The sequence below is a fragment of the Ovis canadensis genome, chromosome 10 (genome assembly GCF_042477335.2).
Source record: "Ovis canadensis isolate MfBH-ARS-UI-01 breed Bighorn chromosome 10, ARS-UI_OviCan_v2, whole genome shotgun sequence".
NCBI classification, from domain to species: Eukaryota; Metazoa; Chordata; class Mammalia; order Artiodactyla; family Bovidae; genus Ovis; species Ovis canadensis.
Window position 1 is genome coordinate 46,743,866 of NC_091254.1, and position 27,675 is coordinate 46,771,540.

Here is a 27,675-nt window from a genome sequence, read left to right on the forward strand (position 1 = left end):
TATGAAATTAAAAGATGCTTGCTCCTTGGAAGAAAAGCTATGACCAACCTAAGTTTAGTTCAGCTCAGTCGCTCAGTCATGTCCGACTCTTTGCAACCCTATGAACCGCAGCACGCCAGGCCTCCCTCTCCATTACCAACTCCCAGAGTCCACCCAAACCCATGTACATTGAGTTGGTGATGCCATCCAACCATCTCATCCTGTTGTCCCCTTCTCTTCCCACCCTCAATTTTTCCCAGCTTCAGGGTCTTTTCAAATGAGTCAGCTCTTTGCATCAGGTGGCCAAAGTATTGGAGTTTCAGCTTCAAAATCAGTCCTATCAATGAACACCCAGGACTGATCTCCTTTAGGATGGACTGGTTGGATCTCCTTGCAGTACAAGGAACTCTCAAGAGTCTTCTCCAACACCATAGTTCAAAAGCATCAATTCTTCAGCACTCAGCTTTCTTTATAGTCCAGCTCTCACATCCATACATGACCACTGGAAAAACGATAGCCTTGACTAGATGGACCTTTGTTGCCAAAGTAATGTCTCTACTTTTTAATATGTTGTCTAGGTTGTTCATAACTTTTCTTCCAAGGAGTAAGCATCTTTTAATTTCATTGGCTGCAATCACCATCTGCAGTGATTTTGGAGTCCAGAGAAAGAAAGTCAGCCATTGTTTCCTCATCTATTTGCCATGAAGTGATGGGACCAGATGCCATGATCTTAGTTTTCTTAATGTTGAGCTTTAAGCCAACTTTTTTACTCTCCTCTTTCACTTTCATCAAGAGGCTCTTTAGTTCTTCTTCACTTTCTGCCATAAGGGTGGTGTCATCTGCCTATCTAAGGTTATTGATATTTCTCCGGGCAATATTGATTCCAGCTTGTGCTTCCTCCAGCCCAGCGTTTCTCATGATGTATTCTGCATATAACTTAAATAAGCAGTGACAACCTAGACAGCATATTAAAAAGCAGAGACATTATTTTGCCAACAAAGGTCTGTCTAGTCAAAGCTATGGTTTTTCTAGTAGTCATGTACGGATGTGAGAGCTGGTCTCTAAAGAAAGCTGAGCGCTGATGCTTTTGAACTGTGGTGTTGGAGAAGACTCTTGAGGGTCCCTTGGACAGCAAGGAGATCCAACCAGTCCATCCTAAAGGAAAGCAGTCCTGAATGTTCATTGGAAGGACTGAGTCGGAAGCTGAAACTCCAATACTTTGGCCACCTGATGAGAACTGACTCACTGGAAAAGACCGTGATGCTGGGAAAGATAGAAGGCAGAAGTGGATGACAGAGGATGAGATGGTTGGATGGTATCACCGAGTGGATGGACATGAGTTTGAGTAAACTCTGGGAGTTGGTGATGGACAGCGAGGCCTGGTGTGTTGCAGTCCATGGAGTCGCAAAGAGTAGGACACGACTGAACAACTGGACTGAACTGATTAACCATCTTATCAAAGTAATATTTTATTAAATAAGAAAGACGTATGCAAGCTGTAAGCCCACTGGGCACGCAACTACACTGAGGTCGGCGAAAACGTAAGGGATGGAAGGGTAGCGAGCCTCCGATCGCCGCACCACCTACGGCGGCTGGAGCCGGAGGAGCAGCAACGACGCGCCCTTTTCTGTCGGAGGACTTGAAGTCGCCAGCCGGAAACTCTCTCCTCCTAACGTCGCCTTCCCTTTAAAGCCGGGAGTCGACGCCCCGCCCACTACGGAGGGCGAAGAGGGTCTCACTCGGGAGCCCGCTTGCGGGCTGCTGCCGCCAAACCTCATCAATCGGCGGCTCGGTACAGGTAAAGCCAAAGTGGGTCGCTGCGCGAGTGAGGGGACCTGCGGCGGGAAGACGGGGTCGTAGGGGCAGGCCTGCGGCCTAGCGCTCAGCCGTGTCGTTGTCCTTGGAAGGCCAATGTCGCCCACCTGCTGGCGGACTGCAGACGCTGCCGCGCGGGCGGAGCACGGCCGGGGTGTAAAGTTGTCTTAGAGCCCGGGCTAGGCCGGGCGTCCGTCCTTCCGGCCCCTACCTCTTCCGTCCTGCCATCATGGCGCATGTACGGGGACACACGCAGGCCGGACGTCGTTACGCTCGGCTCCCGCCCGGGCGCGGCCATCGCAAGCGCACCTGATTGGTCCGTTCGGCGCGCGTAGCCCCGCCCCTCGACCCCTGGCTCAGCGCCTGGCAGGTGAGACAGCGCCGACACCTTGGTGTCTGCGGCCGCCCAGGGAGGTGTGCTGGAGGAAAGTCGCCGAGCCATCTGGGATTTCTTTTTCTTTTTTTACCCCCGTTCATCATTTACTGGGCTCCCCGGCATAAGGCTCCTTGAAAGAAGTAAAAACATTTTCTTACTGAATAGCCGCAGTTCCGAGCGCAAGCTGTGAGGTTTTACTGTGCCAGACGCGGTTCCGGGAAGGGTATGCCACGTGTGTTCCTTGCTTCACAGAACTCACCGTCTAGTGAAGCAGAGAATCAGTAATAGTCACAAAATTATAATCGTGGAAAGAGAGGCTATACTGTGGAAATACTTGACCGTTGACCTCGATAAACAAATACGGGGGGGTGGGGGCGCTTTCAGGGGAGATCTGGCTTAGTCTTGGACGTGATCAGAGGAATGCCCTGAGAAAGGCAGCGCTCGGCAGGAAAGGAGTTCCCTAAACCAAGGGGGAAGAGCATTCATGATCAGCAAGGCAGTGTGGTTTAGGCATAAAGGAAGTTTGGTGTGGAATGAGGCCGGAAGGGCCTTTTGGCTTCCTGAAAGCTATGGGTCTTTAGTCTGCAGGCAGTTTTAAGGTGGGCGGGCACTGCGTGGGGAGCCAGCACCTGCAGTGCAGAGGGGAGGAATTCAAGGTGCAAGAGCCTAGTTAGGAGACTGACGGTGGGAGGTGTCCCCAGGAGGGTGGTGGCGATGGACATGGAGAGAAGTAGGTGGATTTGATTGGTGTTTGGAAGTAACATTGTGAAGCCTTGGTGTTGGATTAGATGTGGGAGTGCGGGAGAGCAGACCTGGAAAAGATGCTGGTCTCTGAGATGGGGGTTCTGGAAGGTGAGATGACAGATTAGAGGAATAATATACAGGATTAAGTACATATTTTAGGATTGAGTCTTGAGCTCAGGATTTAAAAGCTTTTCTAAAAATGTTTTCTGGATGCTTATTTCAATAAAATAACTAAAAAATAAATTTAAATTCTTATGCCTAAAGAAATGTGGTTAAATAATTAGCCAAGATACTATGTTGGCTTTTTCCAGTGTTTTTAGTTACTATTCTAGCTCTTAAACAGCCCATCTTGGTATGGAGAATACTTCGTGCAAAACCAGAGCCAGCAGACAGCAATGTGCAGGCCTGGGGTCTGCAGTGCTCAGCCCCTACCAGAGCGGGCACATGGGACAGGGGGCAGGCCTGCAGGCAGAAGGACTTAGTGAAACTCCTTTGGAAGGCATGACAGAGGCTACTTAAAAGTCATCAGAATTGGAAAAATTAATTTCATAAATATTTTAGTCCACTAGAATCCATGTAACTTTTGTTCCAATCTCCCAGGAAATAATAGATATCAATATATAATATCAGCTATGTAGGAAAGAAAAACAGTGAGTGAACAAGTAAATAGAGGTTATCTTCATCTTGTCAGTTGATAGGAGTTTGGTTACAGAGGTGTTGTCAAATTATAAGCTTAAGACTTGTACATGTCATTGTTTGTAAATTTTGTCTCAAAATGAAAAGAGTTGTAAACGAATACTGAACTCTAGGTAATGATGTGCATGCTGAAGTATTGTATGCTGAAATGTAGCAGTGTCTGCAGCTTACTTTGAAATGTGGCAAAACATAATAAAATGGATGGAAAGAGAAATAAATATACATACACCAAGGAGAGCAACAGTGGAATCTAGGTGAATGAATATTGGGGTGTTGACTGTATATTTTAACTTTCCTGAATATTTAAGCATTTTCTTAATGAAAGTTGGGGAAAGTTGTCTTATAATAGGGAAGCACCTCTGTATTCCAGTTAATCATTAAAGAGATGTTGCCTGTAAGCTTAAATTACACAGTGGTCCGTCTTTAGAAACCCTACCTCCCAGGTGAAGCTCAAATACCTTTGTTCAGGTCGCAGAAAACACCTTGTCCAGTCCGACCTCTGAATGGCTGCAAGGAGGAAGAAATTAACATATCCCCTCTGGAGTCTGGCTGGAACCTGGACTTTACCCCTTTCCCTTTTCATATAAAAGAAGTCAGAATTCTAACTCAGGGAAGTTGGTTCTTTGGGACAGGAGTCCATCATCTTCTCAGTCTGCTGGCTTTCCAAACAACAACTCGTCTATTTGTTGGTCTGCCGTGTGGTGAGCAGTACAGGCTTGAACTTGGTAACAGTCCTCAAAGAATGTGATTCCTTTGAGACAACTGAAGACTGATGTGACAGTGTGAAGGACGCAGCCCTACACGCAGCACAAGGAAGTGCCGCACATTTCAGGACTGCCTGCTTTATGGCTTAATGTTTACATTCCAGTTCTTACGGAATATGTGGATCAAACACCAGAACTCCCCTGTTGTGTACATCTGGAATAATGTAACTTGACATTTTTTTCTTATATCATCTAGGACAGTCAGGGATGATGCAGAACAGCCCCGGGAAGTGGAGTGAGGACAGAAAGTAGCAGGAGCTGCAGAAGAGGAGCCACGACCAGAGCAGACGGGCTCTGGGGACGCCTGTCAGTCTGTCCTCCAGTGCTCAGAGGATGTGGAGTTTTTCAGTGATCCCGTCTCAAGTAAGTAAAGAACAACAACAAAAAAGAAGCCTTCTGTTTCTCTCTAGAATGTGGAGTTAGCTACTCAATTAAAACTACCAGTAGATGCAGCTGATACGGCACAGCATGATTTCAGTAAGGTCTGAATAAATACAAAATCAGAAATGGATATCTCATACTGTCAAATTGTGCATTTTAAGTAACTGGCTTTAAGGTAACTGGCTCTTAAAATATTTTTGGATGTCTCAGAAATGATAGTTGTGGGAGTGACCAAGTGTACCAGTATTGTCATAAGAACATAAGCATTTTCATTTTGATAGATCTGATTCATTCAGGCTATTATATGTTTGACAGAGACATCTCATCAGAGAAATGGGCCTCCTATTTTGCATCAGTCTTGAAAGGTTAAGGGGAGCCCAAGACATCTCAGCGTAAGTTACTTGGATCCACTTACACTGTAATGCTTTATTACTCACTTTCTTATGCCATCTTTTTTCTGAGGGTCCTAACCCAGGAGCTGTTAACTAGGAGAGGGGTGAGGACACATCGTGTGCTCTGAAAAAGCATCCCCAGATGATGCTGGTGGGCCTCCAGCTTCTGAGAGCCCTTCTTTAAAATACACATTAGCTTTTAGCTACTTTGGTTAGCAGAAAATTGTACACATTCTACCTTAAACTGAAATCATCACCATTTACCAGGTAAGGCACTTTTGGACTTGATCTGATGAAAACCAGATGGAGAAAGAAAGGCAATCTGCATTAAAAAAAAAAAGACCATTCAGTTTGTAAAGTTCCTTAGACATAGGCTCTGCTTTAACATAGACTTACAGCTAATGAAAGAAATATTTGTTAAGGATACATAAAGTCAGAGTGCCAGTTTATTAAATTACAGTAAATATATAATTACACAGACTGGAATAGTCATATTGGCATGACTAGTGAATTTTTTCCTCCCTATATGTTGTTGATTCTTTCTAAAATGAACTTTTTAATTATGAAAAAAAAATTTGAACATAGAAAAATTGAAAGACTAACAACTAAGCACTCATACAAGCATAATCGAGCTTCTGCAGATATTGCCATAATCACATTTATTTGCTGCTGAACCATTTCAGAGTAAGTAAGGAGATGTCATGACTAACTCCCTAAGATTTCCTAAGAATGCCATTTTCATGGCTGAGAAATAGTACTTTTCTGATAGAGTCGCATCCATCATGAATCTAGGCCATGTGCAGTTCTTCCTTCCTTATCCCCACGTGTCTTTTTAATTGCTTCTCTTTCAAACGTTGAATTTTATGATTATGTCTCCTTAGTCTTTTACTTCAAGTCGCCAGTGACACTGATTTTTTGTAAGGCTTGAAGCCAGCGGTCTTGTCCCATAGTCTGGATTTTGTCAGTGGTTTCCTTGTTGTGTCATCTGACTGGTTCCTCGCAGAGTCTGGCCCTTGTATCCTTGAAAACCAGGAGCTCAGTCTGGAGGCTTGATGCTGTTCCGGTTCAGCCTTTTTGGCAGGCCTGTTTCACAGAAGGATTACCTGTCCCACGAAAAGACAAGTGTTAGGGTGTCAGAGTGCTGAGTCTGGCCCGTTATGGGGTGACCACTGGAGCACGTGTTTCCTGCTTCCGTTTGGAAGTCTTCCTTGGGTCACCCTTTGGCACCCCATGAACTCCTTGTTTCCTCATCAGCCTTTTACCTAATGATGTTTGCATCCATCTAGGCCTGAACAAAGAGTCAGACACGACTTAGAAACTGAACAAGAAGCCTGAATCAGTGGTCTGATTGGAGCTGGGAAAATGGTGCTTTTCAATTAACTTTTACTTTTCTTCTCCAGATATTAGCTGCCGTTCTCCTCTAAAGAACACTTTTCTTCATCGACTGGGGATGATTATAGTTCTTCCTAAAAAGGTAGGATAAATACTTAGTTCTTTTTCTTTAATGACCAATTTCCAAAGTAAGGAGTCGGGTATTAGTCACATAGAGTTGTGGCAAACTGTCTTTTTTTTTCATGGATTTTTGCATGGTTGGTGTGTTGAAATTCATTTTAGTCACTGATGTGTAAATGATCACACATTTGGCCAGTGAGAGTCTCTTTGTGCAGTCAAGTTGTAAATGAAACATAAAACAGAATGGTAACTACCAGGGACATCTGAAGCCTGGATATTTGATGGTGTAGAGGAGTGATTATTAGTTGGGATGTGTTACTGTTGTTATTCAGAGGATAAGCAAGTCCTCAGCTCTTAGAGGTGATGTACTCAATTGTCTATTGATGAGACGGGATTTACTGTGAAGTCGTTCCTGGATGTTGGGGCCGGTGAGCAGCTGTTGGTGGAGAGGAAGCACGTTGGCTGATGTGCTGAGAGTCGGAGCTGAGCGATGGATGCTTCGGGCTTCCTTTTGCTCTTTCTTCTGTACGTGTTTGAGAATTTTCCTGATAAAAAGTTTCTCAATGACTTGAATTTGTTATTTGTCTCTCAAATTTAATATCACAGGGTTTTTTCCCCCTAACTCTGTATTTCATTGAGTTAGACAAGGCTGTGGTCCGTGTGACTAGATTGACTAGTTTTCTGTGATTATGGTTTGTGTGTCTGCCCTCTGATGCCTCTCACAACACCTACTGTCTTACTTGGGTTACTCTTACCTTGGACATGGGTTATCTCTTCACGGCTGCTCCAGCAAAGCCCAGCCACTGCTCCTTACCTTGGATGAGGGGTATCTCCTAACAGCTGCCCCTCCTGACCTTGAACGTGGAGTAGCTCCTCTCGGCCTCCTGTGCCCTTGCAGCCACCGCTCCTTGGACGTGGGGTTGCTCTTCTAGGTCGCTGCCCCTGACCTCAGGCATTGGGTAGCTCCTCCCGGCTGCCGCCCCTGACCTCGGACATCGGGTAGCTCCTCTCGGCCGCTTCTGCGGCCTATATACAGGTCAAGAAGCAACAGTTAGAACTAGTTATGCAACAACAGACTGGTTCCAAATAGGAAAAGGAGTACGTCAGGGCTGTATATTGTCACCCTGCTTATTTAACTTATATGCAGAGTACATCATGAGAAACGCTGGGCTGAAAGAAGCACAAGCTGGAATCAAGATTGCTGGGAGAAATATCAATAACCTCAGATATGCAGATGACACCACCCTTATGGCAGAAAGTGAAGAGGAACTAAAAAGCCTCTTGATGAAAGTAAAAGAGGAGCGTGAAAAAGTTGGCTTAAAGCTCAACATTCAGAAAACTTAAGATCATGGCATCTGGTCCCATCACTTCATGGGAAATAGATGGGGAAATAGTGGAAACAGTGCCAGACTTTATTTTTTGGGGCTCCAAAATCACTGCAGAAGGTGATTGCAGCCATGAAATTAAAAGACGCTTACTCCTTGGAAGGAAAGTTATGACCAACCTAGATAGCATATTCAAAAGCAGAGACATTACTTTGCCAACAAAGGTCAGTCTAGTCAAGGCTATGGTTTTTCCAGTGGTCATGTATGGATGTGAGAGTTGGGACTGTGAAGAAAGCTGAGCACCGAAGAATTGATGCTTTTGAACTATGGTGTTGGAGAAGACTCTTGAGAGTCCCTTGGACTGCAAGGAGATCCAACTGGTCCATTCTAAAGGAGATGAGTCTTGGGTGTTCTTTGGAAGGACTGATGCTAAAGCTGAAACTCCAATACTTTGGCCACCTCATGCGAAGAGTTGACTCATTGGAAAAGACTCTGATGCTGGGTGGGATTGGGGGCAGTAGGAAAAGGGAATGACAGAGGATGAGATGGCTGGATGGCGTCATTGACTCAATGGACGTGAGTCTGGGTGAACTCCGGGAGATGGTGATGGACAGGGAGGCCTGGCGTGCTGCGATTCATGGGGTTGCAAAGAGTCAGACACGACTGAGCGACTGAACTGAATGGAACTCTGTATATGTTTATCTATGTAAAATTTATTTTGAAGAAATATGTGTATCTTCAATTTTGCTGATCTAAAGTCAAAATTCAGCTAGTATTGAAGCATAACTGCTGTGTAAGTCAAGAAGGTTTAAATCCTTTTAAAATTTGAATAACGGTAAAGACGCTTAAAAAAAAATAAAGGCAAATGCCTTTTCCTCTTTTTGGAAAGTGTTTTTAAAGCTTTTAAAAAAAACTACGTTATCTTTCAGAAACAGTTTTTATTTTGTAAACACAAAGAATTTATTAGTATAAGAAATACTTCCTCCTTATAAAAATTAGAGAATGATAATTAGGAGAACGGGGGAAAGAAAATCATGTCTTCAGTCTTAGGAAAACTTCAGGGTTCTTCTGAAATCCATTTCTTCCTCTGCCTAGTTTATTTGCTCCCTTGTTCTGCGTAATGGATTGCTGATTCATCACACAGTGCACGTGTGCTCTTTCATGATAAATAGAAGTTTTCTCCCGCGTCTTCAGACTTTTCTGCTTCTTTTGCTTTTGTGGCTTCCTCCATGAGTAAGTGTCTGATTGTTTGCTGTTGAGCAGTAAGTAGCTCAGCTATTTATTTATTTAATTTTTCATAGTGGTATATATTTAATGGTGTTTTATGATTAGTTATAATTTTAAAAAATTGATTTAATTGGAGGCTAATTACTTTACAGTATTGTAGTGGATTTTGCCATACATCAACACGAATCAGCCACAGATGTACATGTGTCCCCCATCCTGAACCCCCCCACCCACACCTCACTTCCCATCCTGTCTCTCAGGGTTGTCCCAGTGCACTGGCTTTGAGTGGCTGCTTCATGCATCGAACTTGGACTGGTGATCTATTTCACATATGGTAATATACGTTTCAATGCTATTGTTTCAACTCATCTCACCCTTGCCTTCTCCCACAGAGTCCAAAAGTCTGTTCTTTACATCTGTGTCTCTTTTGCTGTCTTGCATATAGGGTTGTCGTTACCATCTTTCTAAATTCCATATATATGCGTTAATACACACTATTGGTGTTTTTCTGACTTATTTCACTCTGTATAATAGGCTCCAGTTTCATCCACCTCATTAGGACTGATTCAAATGCCTTCTTTTTAATGGCTGAGTAATACTCCATTGTGTATATGTACCACAGCTTTCTTATCCATTCGTCTGATGATGGACATCTAGGTTGCTTCCATGTCCTAGTTATTGTAAACATGAACATCGGGGTACACGTGTCTCTCTTATTTCTGGTTTCCTTGGTGTGTATGCCCAGTGGTGGGATTGCTGGGTCATAAGGCAGGTCTATTTCCAGTTGAGGAATCTCCACACTGTTCTCCATAGTGGCTGTACCCGTTTGCATTCCCACCAACAGTGTAAGAGGGTTCCCTTTTCTCCAGTCCCTCTCCAGCATTTATAGTTTGTAGACTTTTTGATGTGGCTCAGCTATTTAACCCAGTTTCAGTCCAGTCCTGGGGCCTCTGTGGCATCTGCAGGTGGGGTCCTTCTGCATGACTCCAGGCGCCTCATTCACCGTGGTGAAACATCACAGGTCTCATGGAGGGTGGTGGACATTTGAAATGGCAGCTAGGAACTGTCTTCTTCTTTGGTAAAGCATGGGTCGTTTTATTCAAGGCTTATTCATAAATCTGACAATATTTTCTCATGGTACTATAGAAGATCGTCAGAAGAAGCTGACGCAGTGATATGATCGAATACTCCTGGGAAAAAAGACCCTAGGTTTTGAAAAGAAGATATAGGGAGGAAAGTTGGGTTTCTAGAATAGACAGGTACCGCACTTAGCAGCCTTCTGTGTGGCGGGTGGGATGATGCACCTGAAGGCCCGGGATAAATGCCCGCGGACACCGCCTCCCCCCGACCGTCTCCTTTGACTCACACAGTCATTCAGCACATATGGCCAGTTCTCCACCAGTTCTGCATCCACGGATGCAGCCAACCATGACTGAAAATACTCAGGGAAAAAACCTCCAGAAAGTTCCCAAAAGCAAGACTGATTTGCTATGCCAGGCAGCTGTTGACATATCATTTCCACTGTTAGGTTTTGTAAGTAACCTAGAGACGATGTGGTATGTGGGAGGATGTACACAGGTTACATGCAAACACACAGCGTTTTACATGCAGGACTCGAGTGTCCATGGATTTGGGTGTCTCCGGGGGCCCTGGAATCGGCCCCAAGAGGATACTGAGGATGCTGCATGTACTGGGACAGACTCTAGGTGCTGGGTTAGAACCCAGTGGGTTCCTTGCCACACTCCTAACCCAGAGGACAGACATGTTTTCTCATGAAGCTTACATTCTACTGAGGGAAGATCACGAATGTTGTGTGCAGATAAATTTCAGCAGTGAATGCTTTTAAAGGGCAAAGTGATGGGTTTGCAAGAATGGGATGTGTCATTTACAGAGTGGACATAGCACAGGAAGGGCGTTGATGAGAACTGAACAAAGCTGCATTGTCTGAGGGAAGGGATCACATAGGGGTGGGGGTGTGTATAGTGTTTAAAAGAACAGCAAGGAGCCCACAAGCTTGGAAGAGTGAGTGGAGGAGGTGGGCTGGGTGCTGTGGGCAGAGTGGGGTGGGGTGGGGGAGGGCTCTGGAGTGAGGCAGGGGTCCCAGAGGGCTGTGAGCACAGTGGGGCCATGGTCTGATGTCTGTGCTTTAAGCATGGGTGATGGGTCATCAGGGGCAGGGCAGCTGTGGGAGGTGGTCAGGAGGCTGAGACCTGACCCAGGTGAGAGGTGATCACGGCACCCAGGGGAGGGTGATGGCAAGGGAGGGGATGGGGAGTGGTTGGGTCCTGGCGGCCTTTAGAGGTGGAACAACGGGATCTGCTGATGAACGGCTGAGGAAAAGAAGGGCCAAGGATCACTTAGCTGTTTGGGGATCACTTAGCTCTATATCACATGTGAAGTGCGTATGTGATACAGAGACAGGAGGCCTGAGCTAGGGGCTGGGGCAGGTGGAACTCAGTCCTGCACATGCTGACCCGAGGGTGCTGCCTGGGTGGAGGGCTTGGGTGGGCAGTTACTCTGCAGGGATGGGGCTGCAGGGATCCACCTGGGTACCTGAGGGGCAGGGCAGTGAGAGTGCGCACCTCCCATCACTTCCTGTGCTATGTACTGGTCAACAGTGGGTGTATGCGGTGGTGACAGGCAAGAGAGCTGGGGTACACAGCCCAGAAGGATCAGAGTTGGACCAGAGGGAGTCCCAGCCTTACACACCCTGGCAGTGTCCCCAGGAAGCGCTGTCGGAGGCACTGCGTCCTCTTGCTCACCTCTGACCAGCCGCCTCTGTGTACCACAGCACCAGCCCACGGGAATGAACGGCTGGGTTTGAATGATCTTTTTTCCCTGCTTTATAGGATGGCTGCTCTTTTCCTCAAGAAGTTAACATTACAAACCATAAAGACTGAAAATTGCTGCATTAGAAGATGTTTGAGCAAATACATCTTACAGGGGCCGGCCTCCCCAAGACCGCCCCGCCTCATTCACGCGAAAGCTTTCAGCACTGAAGACACCCAGGATGAGAGCACAAAGAAAAAAAAGAACGAGACGGCTTTCAGTAGCGTTGGGAGAAAAATCAACGAGCGCATCATTCACGTGCTGGACGAACAGGGCAACGACCTGGGCCACATGCACCGGGCAAACGTGATCAGGCTCATGACTGAGCGGGACCTGCGGCTAGTGAAGAGGGATGCCAGCGCAGAGCCCCCGCAGTACCAGCTCCTGACGGGTGCACAGATCCACCAGGAGCGGCTGCGGCTTCGAGAGGCAGAGAGGGCCGCGCCCAAGCCGGGTAGGTACCCTGCTCTCTGCTCCCATGTCCCTTGGGCCGGCAGATCTGTAGTTTAAATCGGGCACCTGCCAAGCGCCTGTAAGAACAGGCGGTGAGTAACTGGAATCCTGTTTTACTACTGGGTCCAGTGTGTGTTTTTCATCCACTTACTTGTGTCCCTTTCCTCCTTGCTACTCATCATCTCTTCCTTTACCCCTGTGCAAAACGAGAGACAGACAAGGCGACCACCACCAAAACAATGGGCGCTCTTTTCCCCTCTGACCGTGGTGGGGCCTCCCAGGGCCGGGACCGCAGAGCGCCGCATGGGGTGAGGTGTGGGAGAGGTGGGGACGAGTTCCTGGTCCTGTCCTGGCCTCTCGCCTGGCCTGGGTGCCCTCCTCCTCTCCCCCCATCTCTGAGGGGAGGCAGGCTGTTCATTACAGAGAAGCGCTTCCTAACTCTGAAGTCACCCCCAGAGCATCCCCCATGCCCACTGTGAGAGTCACAGTAGGAACACTCAACGTGTTTTACCAACTTGTCACTTAAACCTTACAGAAGCCATGAACTGAATTAAGTGAGGAGGTTTGCTTTCATGATGGCTAGTAACTGCTGATCACTGGAGGTCAGATTGTCTCGATTTCTCTACACACCACATTTAGCAACAGGGATGTTGACTAGAAAACCAAAAATATCCAGAAGAGGCCTGCTGCAGTGCCGGGGCATCAGAACGCGTCACATTTGAAAAAAGGTGAACAGCCTGAGAAGCTTGGTTCAGAGGTGGCGGAAGGGCTGACAGAGGACTCTAACCAGCTGGTAGGAGCTCTGAGAAGCAAGGAGGTGTTTCTTTAAGAAAAATTATTTTTATTTAAATTTAAAAAGGATAAAGAAAAAGTACAGGGAACACCTGTTATCCACCACCCAAAGATTCTCTTTAAAGGACCATTCCTTTGTTCTTTCATCAAACAATGGTAATGATAAACGGAAGCATTCCCTGTTCAGGTACTCTTACTTGGCAACTACAAAAGTGGTATTTCACCTTGTGTCTGTCTCCTCTATTTAACTGGAGAGTGAAACCATTAATACCAGGCAGACAGGAGGGCCTATAGCAGCGTAGACCTCAGGGCGCGTGTGTGATAAAACCCAGGCCTCACAGACTAGCCCCAGATGTCACTCTTTCAACCTAGGACCCACCCTGACCAAGGAACTGACTTTTTCTTCAAATATTGGACAACATGATCTGAACACAAAGAGTAAACAGATTCAGCAGTGGATCGAAAAAAAGTACAAAGTCCAGATTACAGTAAAGAAAGGGAAGAGTGCAGATGAGCCCGAGGACAAAATGGTAAGTGAAAACAGGCCTGAGCGACTGCTTGTTTTCTGAACGTATAAATACAGCTGTGGAAAACCTGGAAAACGTAAAGGCAGAGAAAAGTAATAATTCTGCCCGGTCTTAGTGGCAACTAATTGGGTTTTCAAAATGCAGAATGTACACACTCTCCACCGTAGCGTTAAGTACTTCGCCATGTGAGAACACTACTTACTCACTTAAGGGCTATATACTGTTCTACTTCACAGACTGTAGAGGGTCTAACATTTAAACAGGAAAACTAGAGACTGTATGGGTTCATCTTTTTAAGTCCGATTCCTCTTTATAAATGCCTCTGAGAAGCAGTCAAGTCAAACTCTTCTAGGAAGTGTTAGTTTACAGTCCCTGGATAAGTCTGTGGAGGATCTGTGGATTTCGCTTTTGGAGTTACACAGCAGTAGATAAAGGCAGCGTTTACTCCAGTGGTTTTCAGCCCTAGCTCCAGACTAGAATGACCAGGCCCTGGGCCCAGTCCAGCCCACCCAGAATCTCTAGAACCATGTGTCTTTTTCTAACCACCTCAGTGACTGTGAAGGACGGTTGGGAACAGCACCGAGCTGACAACCTAGGGGGATAAGGGGGCCCTGCCAGTGCCCAAACCCACCTCTTGGCACTTTTTGTGTGTGGGTGGTTTGGGCCAAACAGCCTCTCAGTGTCATGACGGGGGATTCAAAACTATCAAGCCTTTAGCGTGTTGGACTAGTTCCATGGAGTTTGTATAACCACCTGGTTATTGTACAGTTTTCGATCAGCTTAACCAGGTCTATACAATTTGACTTAGCAAATCCCTTATATAGCAATTCAAGAGTGTAGGCTTTTATGGGTATCAGATAAGCATGAACACTGGAAACAATCAGAGGTGCTGGTTTTATACTAGCCTTTTGTTTCCTCTTCTAGGAGGAGATGTGTAATCGAATAGTCCAGGCCGTGTCTGGAATTGCAACCTTCTCATCCCGGCCGCAGCCCATCAGAGGAGGCAAGGCTGTGATGTGTGTTCTTCGTCCCTTGAGCAAAAAGGAGGAGGCTGCATGGAGAGCAGCTCCGGGCACCCCAAGAGGAGACGCTCTGAACACGGGAGACGGGAAGGACGGAGCATCTGGTGTCCTGCCCCATTGACTTTAATAAACACATGCTTCCAGGGGAGAGAAACTGCATTGGCTGGTCTGTGGTCCTCCATACAGCGCAGGCGGATGTGCAGCTGCAGTCAGCATGGCGATGTGGAGAGCGCGTGGCCTTCCATGCAGCTCAGCGGCTCCCCATTCCTGGGCAAAGGCACAGCCTGGCCCTGTGTCCTCTTAGGAGGGAGGTACCCACTGAGCCGGGAGGCCAGGCTCCGCTTCCCACGAGACGGCCTTACCTTAGGGAATAAGGAAGACAGAGCCAGTCAGGCCTCATGTCTGCAGGTTCTGCAGCTGGGTCAACCAACAGCCCATCCAAAGTGTTTTTAAAAAAGGAAAAATTCAGAAAGTTCCCAAAGGCAAAGTTTGAATTTGCTGTGTGCTGACAACAATTTACACAGCATTTCCATTGTATTAGGTATCATAAGTAACGTAGAGATAATTCATGGTACACAGGAGGATGTGCAGAGGTTACATGCAAATACAGATGACCCTGGCACTCAGGGGTAGGAGGGCAGGGGGTTAGGCACATGGACACGAGCACAGTCGAAAATCTACGTATACTCAAGCACCTGCGGACTCCCCATGGATACCAAGGGATGACTAACTTTAATTCAAAATCAAAACTGTCAGAATCGTGTGCCTGTCGGGTATGCCACTACTGCAGCATACAGTAAAACTCGTAAATAAAGACGTGAACTCCACACAACTGCCTTCAATAGTCGTACAGACTCACACCAATAAGTAGTTGAAAATACGCCAAATAGCATATTTAGCATCTGGTTTAAGCAATTAATGTTTTAAAATTAACAGCATGCTAAGTCTCAACTTACTTTGATTTTCTTCATGTTGGGGTCATGCACAATGGCATGCCTGCTGAGGCTCTGCTGCAATGAAGGAGAGACAGTGAGTGTATTTACAGTGAGTAAAGTCCCTTGAGTTACTCAGATAAACCAACATCCTTCTTTCTGTTCTGTTCTGTGGAGGGATCCGACCTCTAGCGCTGGAGCACACTGCTCCCTCCCCCACTGAAATCCCTGCCTTCTCGGAGGACCCAGGTTAGGAGTGTGTATGCTCCCTGCCTGTAGAGCGGGAAGGGGTGGGAGGGGGCCAGGTCAGAATGGACTCTTCTGAGCTGAAGGAGGGAGACTCTTCTAATTGACCTGATGTCTATAGCACCCCCAACACCCCTGGACAATTTGGCCCAGGTCTGGTCTCCGCCCTGTCGCTGACCATGACCCTCACCCCCCACTGTCTGCTGTAGTTCAGCCACTGCCTGTGACAGCACCAACTGGGCACGGGTCCACAGAGTCAGGGTCCTGCTCTCAAAATCTGGACTAATATCCTGAAGCTCTCAGACCCCACCCAGTTCCCAATCCCCAGACCATTGCAGTTCAAAAGGACACCCAGGACATCAGGAGGCTCTCAATGAACAGTACGCATATGGTGCCACTGGCCACTGGGTCTCAAATTTAGTCACCTAAGAATCACCCCGGAAGCTGGTTAAAAAACAAATGAGTGGACCCGTCCCCCAGACTTCTGAGTCAGTGGGTCTAGAGCGGGGCCTGGACGTGCACTTCCGGCAGGTTCCAGCCATGCTGAGGGCAGGACTTCAGGGGGCAGGGGCCCGTCTGGTGTTTGCCCAGCTTGGTGGAGAACCACTCCCGCTGGAGCCAGAGTGATGGGCCAGACCCCCGCCCTCCAGCCCCCGTCCCCCCCATCATCTCCCGGGAGCCTGGCAGAAAAGATGCAGACCCCAAGGTGGCAGGGCTCACCTTCATGGCAAAGGTCTTGCCGCAGCCAGCATGCTCGCACACGAAGGGGCGCTGCTGCTCGTGGAAGGAGAGGATGTGGCTCTGGAGGTTGAAGGCGGTGGTGTAGGTGCGGCCGCAGCCTGCCCGTGGACACCGGCACACGTCCCGCTCGGGGGCGTGCATCCTCATGTGCTGCCGCAGGAAGTCCTTGCGCTTAAACGTTTTCTGGCACACGCCACACCTTATGTCCTCTGGGGGAGCAGAAGCAAGGGGAGCCCGCGTCCCCGGCGTTAACCACAGAGAAAAAGCTAACTGAATATATCAAGTAATGGGTTCGACGCCAGAAACCTGATGACAACACACCAATCAGAATTCGGGTGGAGGAAGCAAACTCCAGTGCTTGCTTCTTGAAGGTCTGCCTTAGCTCTCCTAAATGCCTATGTAATACACAGTCCCCGGCCCTCTGTTAAGCACAGGGCTTCTCTGCATGGGGCTGCGGGCAGCGGAGCAAGTTACTCAGACCCGTCTGTTCCCTTGTCCTCGGGCACAGAGGGCACGCTTCCCCAGCTGCCCCCACAGACTCCAGCCAGGGTCTCCCCACGTGCCGCCCCTGCTGGAGCCTTTAAGATGCCAGGTGAGCACAGGCCTGGAGACCCGGCCCACCTCCTCCTGAACCTGGGGCTACGGGTCTCTCTGATCATGAGAGGGACCCAGCGCTTAACAAGACATACTACAGAGGGTAATAGATAATAATCTATTACTTTCCCGAGCATGTGTAAAAGTTCACCCTCTAAAAGCACTCAATCAGTTCTACAGGAGCAGATATTACATTTCTATCACGTCCCCCATGCTGGCCTTACCTTTATGGGTTTCTCTCATGTGTTTTAGAAGCTCTGTCCATGTTTTTGCCACAAAAGAACATTCTTTTTGACATATATAGCCTATTAAAAAAACAGATTGGCATGTTGTCTTTTGTGAATATTCAGTATAAACCACAATCAAATTAGACTGATAGGAAAATGATTATTATCAAAAACAAGCTAGATCAGAGTATTACACACACTACGGCTGCTGTGCCTGTCAGGGTGGGCACCGGGACCTACCCTCATGCACCTTCCCATGCCGCTTCAGACTGCTGGGGGAGGCGAAGTGTTTTCCACATCCCTCGTGGGCACACCTGGGTTAACAACACGAGTGTCAGCCGATCAACCCACTGGCAGAACTAACTGTACTAAAATAAACAGCATGCTGTCCTACCCTGCCAGTCCCCTCTTCCCACAACTAAAGTAAAAGCGTTAGTCACTCAGTTGTTTCTGACTCTTTGTGACCCCATGGACTGTAGCCCACCAGGCTCCTTTGTCCAAGATTCTCCAGGCAAGAATACTGGAGTGGGTCACCATTGCTTTCTCCAGGTAGATATTTCCAACCCAGGGGTGGAACCCAGGTCTCCTGCATTGCAGGCAGATTCTTTACCGTCTGAACCCCTCTCAGGGAAGCCCCTCTCCTACAACCAAAGCGGTCATAAAATTGGGACTTCAAATTCAGACCTAGTTGCAGGTGAGATGCAAGTTACTTGATCAGCCTTGGGCATAGTAAACTGAGAAAAAAATCTTCTAGCTATTATTATTATAGCTAGTGTTTTTCTTTAATGCTTATGTGATCAAATTAAACACTGTTTCCATCTTTGTACTTTAGACAATACACCTCCTTTCCATGGCCACAGAAAGATGGCTGGGGTAAATACCCAAGCCATCCTGAATCATTGTCTGGTTCCCTTAATGCTGCTGCCGCAGGATGGTGTGAAAACAGGACTGTAGAAGCACTGGCTCGGGGAGCCGTAACGAGCACGCCACTTCTACAATCCGGCCACCAGCGGCACGAGAAGAGGCAGAAGGGCTCCCAGCGGGGACCGGCACTGCTGCTGCAATAAGTCCCAGGCCCAGGGCCCGTGAGCTGAGAGACAGGCGCAGGCAGCTCAGCTCAGCTCGCACACGGCCATCAGCCTGGGCTCTGCAGGGCGGCCGTCAGCAGGCGCCCTCTGCAAGTCTCTGCCAACGTGCCCAGTCCCCTCTTCTTCCTAAAGTCCCTTCTGATGCAGGCTAAGCTCAGTTACCTTTGTTCTACAGGAAAGGAATACTCAGCGTTCTCATAAGGACATTTCATATTATTCAACAGGCTCTATATAGATAGTTAAGCTTAACCACAACTGTACTAATCTCACAAATTATTCTGAAACACATTACTCTCTCTTTTGAAGAAACAAAAGCATATTCTGAAATGCCCCAGTATATACGTGGGCATAGACCGTATAACTCAACAGGAAACGTTGATTAAGAAACTGCTTCTGAGCATGTGCACGCCACCTGTGCATTTTAATCTTATCTCTGCCTGAGCATGAAGAGGTTTTTCACCCATGTGAAGTACCTACTTGAACAGTGGCTCGTTGGTGTGCTGGCACTGGTGGGTTTTCAGCTGCTGATGTTTCTTAAAGGTCTTCTTACAACCTTCAAAACTGCACTGTTTAGTAAAAGGTCTGTTAGTCTTGGAAAAAATCACAGTTCATAACACAATCCTTTCAAGATAAAAATACTGCAGAAATTATATTCTTGCTTCTTTCACCCATTTACTATAAAATTTAAGAAGCTTCAAAAAGTAGCACATTTGAAACAGCAAAAAATGTTTCATTTGGTAAAGGTCCATCTAGTCAAGACTATGGTTTTTCCAGTGGTCATGTATGGATGTGAGAGTTGGACTGTGAAGAAAGCTAAGCGCCGAAGAATTGATGCTTTTGAACTGTAGTGTTGGAGAAGACTCTCGAGAGTCCCTTGGATTGCAAGGAGATCCAACCAGTCCATCCTAAAGGAGCTCAGTCCTGGGTAGTCATTGGAAGGACTGATGCTGAAGCTGAAACTCCAATACTTTGGCCACCTCATGCAAAGAGTTGACTCATTGGAAAAGACTCTGATGCTGGGAGGGATTGGGAACAGGAGGAGAAGGGGACGACAGAGGATAAGATGGCTGGATGGCATCACCGACTCAACGGACATGAGTTTGAGTGAACTCTGGGAGTTGGTGATGGACAGGGAGGCCTGGCGTGCTGCAATTCATGGGGTCGCAAAGAGTCAGACACGACTAAGCGACTGAACTGAACTGAACTGAACCAATAATACAATTAGCAAAAAATGTCTGCTTTCAAAACGATACTAATACCAATATTATATTATTATTATTATAGCTAGTGTCAAACTAAGTTCAGATACTTGACAAAATTTAGCTGAACATTTCAGATACACAGGCAGCAAACATAAAATTTAGGGACTTTGAGCATATAAAATCACTCATACTTACTGCATATTGTTTCTGCTGGTTTTCATGTTTGCGTTCAAAATGTTTCTTCAAGTTTGATTTTGTGTTGAATTTCTGTTCACAGCCACTAGCTGTACAACTGTTAGGAAATTGTATAAACCAAAATATTAACAAACCAAGGGAAGAGAAATTTTAAGATGTTTACCTCCTCCCACTTTATAAAAGCTATCTACTCTGAAATATACTATAAAATATTCTTTAACAAATTCTGAAGTGGTAAGCCATACCATGTAGGCATCTCAGTTTGATTTCATGTAATGAAATGCATTTTCATGTAAGGCTTCTGAAATTAAGCACAGTGCAGCAGATGTTGTACAGTGGGCCGAGGAGAGGTGGAAACACTAGTTCTGAAAGCCCACAATCTTCTTACACTTAAATCACATTGAAACTGTTCTCAATTTAGAATTTGATCACTTTAATTTTGCTTGAAATGTTTCTACAAACTGCACTTCCAAAAAGACCTCAAAAACAACTGGTTCCAGCTTATCATTAGAGGCAAAAACCAGACACTTGAAGCGGAACCATAACTGTTCTGCCCTCTAGCATCTCACCACGCTAGGACAGGTCCCCTTAACAAGTGTTTCTATATCTTGACCCTGAATTATCTAAATTCTCTGTGAACTTTTTAAAAAATATGTGCTCTTATTGTGATGACTTTTCATAAATCTGATAGATGAAGCACGGCTTCCTTTACAAGCCCTAATCTTAGCCATCATTTCACTAATAAGTAAGAACCAAAAAGCATGAAAAGGGACACAAATGCATGAATTCTTTCACCCCTGCCTCCTACCCACCCAGGCCTCCCACTGCTCCCAAAACAAGCAAGAATATTTCAAGTTTTGTTCTATAACTTTTAGGATTTCTATACATAAACAGAAGTAAATACAAATAGAGTTCTTCCTGTTTACCCTCTGGGTTCTTTTTAACACACTAAAAGGTAGCCTAATAAATACCCTCTTCTGAACCTTGGTTTTTCAATTAATAAGCCCTGGAGATTTTCTTACCAGTTTCACAGGGTAAAGAGGAACTAAAGAGCCTCTTGATGAAAGTGAAAGAGAAGAGTGAAAAAGTTGGGTTAAAGCTCAACATTCAGAAAACGAAGATCATGGTATCTGGTCCCATCACTTCATGGGAAATAGATGGGGAAACAGTGGAAACAGTGTCAGACTGTTTTTTTGGGCTCCAAAATCACTGCAGAGGGTGACTGCAGCCATGAAATTAAAAGACGCTTATTCCTTGGAATGAAAGCTATGACCAAACTAGATAGCACATTCAAAAGCAGAGACATTACTTTGCCAACAAAAGTCCGTCTAGTCAAGGCTATGGTTTTTCCAGTGGTCATGAATGGAGGTGAGAGTTGGACTGTGAAGAAAGCTGAGTGCTGAAGAATTGATGCTTTTGAAGTGTGGTGTTGGAGAAGACTCTTGAGGGTCCCTTGGACTGCAAGGAGATCCAACCAGTCCATTCTGAAGGAGATCAGCCCTGGGATTTCTTTGGAAGGAATGATGCTAAAGCTGAAGCTCCAATACTCTGGCCACCTCATGCGAAGAGTTGACTCATTGGAAAAGACTCTGATGCTGGGAGGGATTGGGAGCAGGAGGAGAAGGGGACGACAGAGGATGAGATGGCTGGACGGCATCACTGACTCGATGGACGTGAGTCTGAGTGAACTCCGGGAGTTGGTGATGGACAGGGAGGCCTGGTGTGCTGCAATTCATGGGGTTGCAAAGAGTCGGACACAACTGAGCAACTGAACTGACTGAACTGACTGAGTATTCCACCATATAGATATACATATACTTTAACTGGAGAAGGCAATGGCACCTCACTCCAGTACTCATGCCTGGAAAATCCCATGGATGGAGGAGCCTAGTAGGCTGCAGTCCATGGGGTCGCTGAGTCGGACATGACTGAGCGACTTCACTTTCACTTTTCACTTTCATGCATTGGAGAAGGAAATGGCAACCCACTCCAGTGTTCTTGCCTGGAGAATCCCAGGGATGGGGGAGCCTGGTGGGCTGCCGTCTCTGGGGTAACAGAGTCGGACACGACTGAAGCGACTCAGCAACAGCAGCAGCATACTTTAACTGGTCCTTCCTCATGAGCAGGCAGGCTTCTTCTATCTTTTCAACAAGCCTTCCAGGTGATTCTGAGGCACCCCAAATTTTAGATCCACTGCTTTAAAGTAGCCGATTTAAAAGAAAAACAGTATATCCACCCTTTCAGAGATAAGGAGTAACTCTGAGTAGAATGAAATTAAGATTGGCATGGCAAGGAGCAGGGGCTTCTTTGAAAGAAACAGAAGATAAACTGTTACAGTTCTACTTTCTCATGCGTATGTCTGTTATCCCAGCAGCTGATTGGTTTGTAAAGGCCCTGAGGATGCAGAGCCCTCAATCTGCCAGGGAAGCATTTGAGAGGGTCAAACTCAAGAGACCTTCAGATGAACCCACACCTGAGACCTTCAGATGAACCCACCCCTGACGTTGTCACACACGATGACACACAAAACCCCGACTCTCCTCCACATATTCCAAACCGAGTCTCCTCTGAGGAGATGCAGAAGCTCCATGTTCTTGATCTCATGAGTCATCGATCAATTTCCTGTGCCAAACACGACCCACTTCAAAGGCCCAAAGACAGTTCCCCACTTACACAAAGGGCTTTTCTCCGGTGTGAATCACCGCGTGGCGGCTGAGATGGTAGTCCCTGACAAAGGCCTTGCCACACCGTTCATGGTCACAAACAAATGGTCTCTAGCAGGAAGGAAAGAAAAAGCATGTCAGTCCTGTCCCAGTCAGTAACTCTGGTGTTACTTAAAGCCTTAATCTGTGTGATGGGCAAAGCCGTGGACTCTGTCTGCAGAGGTGGTTTCCACCCAGTAAGTGCTGAGCACCTGCCGCCTGGGGTTACATGACCAAACTGCCACGGCTGCTCACAAGGTTGCTGCAACAGATTCTGACCTAGGAATAGCAACGTATGAGAAAGGCGGGCAGCCTCCACAGTAACACAGCAGCATCGTGAAGCTGCTCCTGACCTACACTGAGCTTCAGCAGTGGCTCCTTCAAAGGCTTCCTGGCTGCTATCAGCACAATCCATGTCCACTGGTCCTGCCTCCTCTCCCCAGCATCCTCTCATCTGCTCAGAGTCCAGAGCAGGCTCTGTGTCATCCTGGACAAGTCCATCATCTGCTAGGGGCATGCCTGGCACAGCTACAGAGGACTGTGTCACACCCAGAAAAGCTCACGGCCCAGCGTGTAACCACCACTCGGGACCCACAAGCTGGGAGGAAGGGCCCTCCACAGGAAAAGCAAAAATGTGTCCCCCACATAGCCAGTTTTGTGTACTGAACTATAGAAAACGTGCCCCACGACCATGCAGGAAGGAGGCACCGAGGCCTCAGATGACAGTACTGGTAGCAAAGCAGATGGACAGGAGGACAAGAACTGCGCTGCCAGGCAGGTACACAGGACTCCACACAGCCTGGCATGGAGAAGACTCGAAAACTGCTTGTCAAACTGACATGTGGGATGTGGGATGCTGTGGCTCCGAGTCTTCCAGCCGGCGTGAAGGAAGCTGGGAGTGCTAATATCCTAAACACAGTCCAGGAGTCTAAAAGGAAAGGTAAGTGCTAATCTGGCCTCCTGGTAACAGAGCCTAGAATTGGGGCGGGGACGGCAGAACTGACCAGAAGGACAGGGAGGCAGAGCATAAAGGATGTCATAAGTGAAGGCAGTTACAGGGTAAGAAGTCAGGAGAGAGGAGGGTGGGAGAGGGGCCAGGGGCCAGGGTCAGTGAGCTGGAGAAGGTCCCAGGGAGGTCAGCCTTCAAATGCTGCAAAGGGTAAGAGGATCTGAGTGTGAGGACACCCGGACGAGTGGCATGTAAGTTAGGGAGGTGCTAGGAGCAGAGGCAGGAGTGGCTGGGCCCTGGTTAAGGGCCTTCAGGTGAGGCTGTGAGAAGCTGGACTCTGCAAAAAACCCAGGAAACCGGACTGATTCCTAGGCCTCCATGAGATGTCCTTTCCTCCTCTGTGACCTCCCAAAGGCTTCCTACAGCCCTCAAAACAAAACCCAGGCTCTAAAGCCATCTGTACCCTGGTCTGCAAACGACCCTCCTGGCCTGCCCCTCAGGCTCCTCTAGGATGGTGCCCCCACCCAACCACACTGCCCAGAGTCTGCCCCCAGGACCACATGCTCCTTTGGCAGTTCTGCCTGCCCTGTTCTTCCCTCAAATGTCTGCAGGGCAGAAACCTTTCCTTCTCACTCAGGTCAAGAGAAAGGGCTTTCCCCACCGCCCTCCAGCAGCCCTCTCTTCACTGTGTTGCATTCCTACTTATTCCCCGGTCTGTCCGGATTAAACCTAAGGTCCGTGACACCAGAAGCCAGGTCTGTCGGGTCTGCAGCTCTCCGGGCTAGAATGGTGCAGAACCACGAATGAAGGAACACAGGCTGCTTGCAGACTTTTAGGACCCAGTTCTCCCCCCATTCCAGTGCCAGGAGGCGGGGCCTTTGAAGGCCAGTTGGGGAGGGGGTGGGGAGGTAAAAAGTGAAAAATAAGTGTCAGTCGACTCAGTCCTGTCCGACTCTTTGCGACCCCATGGACTATAGCCCACCAAGGCTCCTCTGTCCAAGGGATACTCCAGGTAAGAATACTGGAGTGGGTTGCCATGCCCTCCTCCAGGGCATCTTCCCGATCTAGGGATTGAACCCGGGTCTCCCGCATTGTAAGCGAATTACTGATCGTCTGAGCCACCAGAGGGGTGAGGGTGGGAGAGGGTATTCCAACCTTGCAAGTATTTTCAAGTTCTGGGGAGGCGGTGGCTGGCCATCACTCAAGATCAAACATTAAAGCGTTGCTTAGTGAGCCCTGGACCCACGACAAGGGTATCTCTCGGTCCTAGAATGGCCTGCGTCCTCGGTCCTCCCCTGACCTAAGGAGTGGGCGGCGGCCTCGGCGGCCCCAGGTCGGAGGCCCTCACGCCACGCCCCCGGCGGCCGCCGCCCGGTTACCTCCCCCGTGTGCCGGCACAGGTGCGCGTCCAGCTTCCAGGCCTTGTTGTAAGCGGCGCTGCAGCTGGGGAAGGAGCAGATGAACCTCCGAGGGAGCGCCTGGGGCGGCGGGGCGGCGCCCTCTCCTGCTGCAACGAATGCATCGGCGATAGTCAGGGACGACACCGCCTCGGCCACCGAGGCCGGCGGCTCCAGGTTGCCCCAGGCCAAGCGCTCGGGCACGTGCCGACCCACGTGCCGCGGAACCGCTGACCACCTACCGCTCCCCCGGACCCGACACGTGGGCCCACGGCACTTCCGGGAGCGTGACCCCGGAGGGGCGGGGTTGGAGCGCCGGCGGGGCGCTCGCGCATGCTCCGAGAAACCCCGCGCGGGCCCTCGTTTGCGCATGCTCCGGGGAGCCCTGTCGGCTGCCTGCGCCCCTACCCGTCCCGGTGAAGAGCGAAGGGGCGGAATGAAGGGCTCTGGGCTTCGTCCTATCCCAGCAAAAGGCGCCCGCGAGTCATGGGTCCTCCATGGACCCCTAAGCACTGCTTGTATTTATTTTCCATCTGCCACCACCCTTTGCAGAGTACTAACCTTGCATGATCCAAACTATCCAGTTCTTACTATTAAATTTTGGGTTTGCCTTCTTTATGGATTAATTTCCTGCAAGCTCTTACAACTTTCCTCCGCAATCTCCGGGGTAGTGCCTCCTTCCTAAACTTGGTTAAAATCACGTGGAGATATTTTAAAACTTCCTAGCCCAGAACATATCCCGGACCAATTAAATCACAGTTTTTGGCGGTGGAAAACGGGAATCCACAGTCTGGAAATTCCCCACGTGATTCCAACGTGCAGACAAATTTGGGACCACTGCTCTATGGCTTGGTCGCACGAGAGTGTGGTCTTTGGAGTTAGTAGCATCATTAGAAATCGGAACCTCGGACCTTCTGGTATCCGAGAGATCTATAGGTGATTTGATACAAATTGGAATTTGAGCAGCTCTGTTCAGAGGCTTGAATGGTATGGGTATCTTGGTTCCTGGGGGACCACATATTTAAAGAACATCCTTGGAGGAGAATAACAATGACAGGATGGTGTGATGTTCTGCCAGGTGTGTATTTTTTCACAAACTTCATCACTCTGAATCATTCAGCAAGCCCTGTCTGAAGGTGATGAACTCTGCAAAGAAGTGCAGGTTTGAAAGCGAGCCAGGGCTTCCATGAGGATAATAGCCTGTCCTGTCAGGTGTCTGGAGGACTGGGAGAGGGTGTCTGGGACATGCGTTCACATGCTGCTTTTCTCCTCTGCTGACCCAGCCCCTCTTCAGGGACAAGTCCACACACATCCTTCCTAAGACTGTGAACATCCTACATGGTATCCCCCAGTGGTGGTTCTGGCTGTCTCATGTTCCACTGCACCCTGGAAGTGGTGAGGTGTATGGTAAACCTCTTCCACATCCTCCCTCCTCTCGTTCTGACCCATGCCAAGCCCCACGCTCTGCTTCTGCCTTCCTGCTGCCTCCCATCCCTATAACCATCTGCTCTTCCCACGTGCTTCTCCATACCCAAGTTTTCATGCTCAGTCCCCTGATGGGAGGTACTATAGTGAGAGAGCACTGGCTTTTCCCAGTTGGCTGTGATCCCACTAGAAAAGAGGTGTCCAGGGATCAATCCTCCCCAGACTTCTCTAGACCTCAGTTCTCCCCATTATCCAGCAAGCCTTATACCTTCTAACACTGGAACTGAAGGAAAAGAGTGTCTATAGTAGGATTAGAAGAGAAAGTCCTGGAGTCAGGAACACTGAGAGGCTACTGTTGTCAGCAGAATAGGAGGTCCAGCCTGTAGGGGGTGACCACAGGACCAGCAAGAAGGAGGCAGGTGGGAGACTTTCAAGTGCACAGGTAAAAAGGCAACTCAGTGAAGGTGGTAGTTAAAAGAATGGGCTTGGTAGTTTGGCAGACCTAACTCTGCTTGCTGGCTCTAGCATTTACTGTTTGACCTCACGATAGTTATTTAATTCCTCTGAACTTTGCGTTATCTGTGCAATGAGGATAGCGATATCTATGCCAGAGCATTGTTGTGAGGTTTATATGAGACAGTCAGTTCATGTGAAGTTGGCTCAGAGCTCAACTTAAAAAGTAATTTAAAAAAAATCAAGCTTCCCTGGTCCAGGGGTTAAGAACCTGTCTTGCCATGCAAGGGACACTTGTTTGATCCCTGGTCTGGGAAGAGCCCACATGTCATGGAGTAGCTAAGCCCAGGCACCACAACCGCTGAGTCCATACGCTGCAGCTACTGAAGCCCGCAAGCCTAGAGCCTGTGTGCTCTGTAGCAGGAGAAGCCACCAGTGAGAAGCCCGTGCATCACAACAAAGAGTAGCCCCCGCTTGCCTCAACTAGACAAAGCCCACATCCAGCAATGAAGACCCACCACAGCCAAATAAATAGATAAATAAATCTTTATAGAAAAAAATTCGAAAATATTTTCCCCCACCTTGTGCTGGCTTATGCCTTCTATCCTTACCCGTGCCCTGTGGTTGACAGGCTTCTGTGATGGCCCCCCGTGATCCTGGTATCCCATCCTTGTGTAATCAGCCCCTCCATGGGGTAGACTGGACCCCGTGAATTGTTTCCAACTAATAGAATAAGGGAAAGGTAATGGG

At 48.0% G+C, this 27,675-nt stretch overlaps 2 protein-coding genes across 6 annotated transcripts; one reads left to right on the forward strand and one right to left on the reverse strand.

The window, feature by feature from the left end:
* The first annotated feature begins 1,334 nt into the window (after nucleotides 1-1,334).
* MTIF3 (mitochondrial translational initiation factor 3) lies at nucleotides 1,335-15,601 on the forward strand. Of its 5 annotated transcripts, none has more exons than XM_069601671.1 (6): nucleotides 1,335-1,777; nucleotides 4,571-4,737; nucleotides 6,548-6,621; nucleotides 12,001-12,434; nucleotides 13,598-13,755; nucleotides 14,677-15,601. In XM_069601671.1, the coding sequence occupies exons 4-6, from the start codon at nucleotides 12,002-12,004 to the stop codon at nucleotides 14,893-14,895; spliced, it is 810 nt and encodes a 269-aa protein (XP_069457772.1). In that variant the 5' UTR covers nucleotides 1,335-1,777; nucleotides 4,571-4,737; nucleotides 6,548-6,621; nucleotide 12,001; the 3' UTR covers nucleotides 14,896-15,601. The 5 variants fall into 5 exon arrangements, with proteins under 5 accessions (XP_069457772.1, XP_069457774.1, XP_069457773.1 ...); XM_069601673.1 differs by having other exon boundaries at nucleotides 1,698-2,164; XM_069601672.1 differs by lacking the exon at nucleotides 1,335-1,777 and adding an exon at nucleotides 2,148-2,393.
* Nucleotides 13,254-25,419, reverse strand: GTF3A (general transcription factor IIIA). Its single transcript, XM_069602122.1, has 9 exons — nucleotides 25,030-25,419; nucleotides 22,673-22,773; nucleotides 20,000-20,096; nucleotides 19,080-19,168; nucleotides 17,755-17,828; nucleotides 17,512-17,592; nucleotides 16,673-16,902; nucleotides 15,731-15,784; nucleotides 13,254-15,136 (listed from the first exon to the last, which is right to left on the reverse strand). The coding sequence occupies exons 1-9, from the start codon at nucleotides 25,417-25,419 to the stop codon at nucleotides 14,984-14,986; spliced, it is 1,269 nt and encodes a 422-aa protein (XP_069458223.1). The 3' UTR covers nucleotides 13,254-14,983.
* Between the last annotated feature and the right edge of the window lie 2,256 nt (nucleotides 25,420-27,675).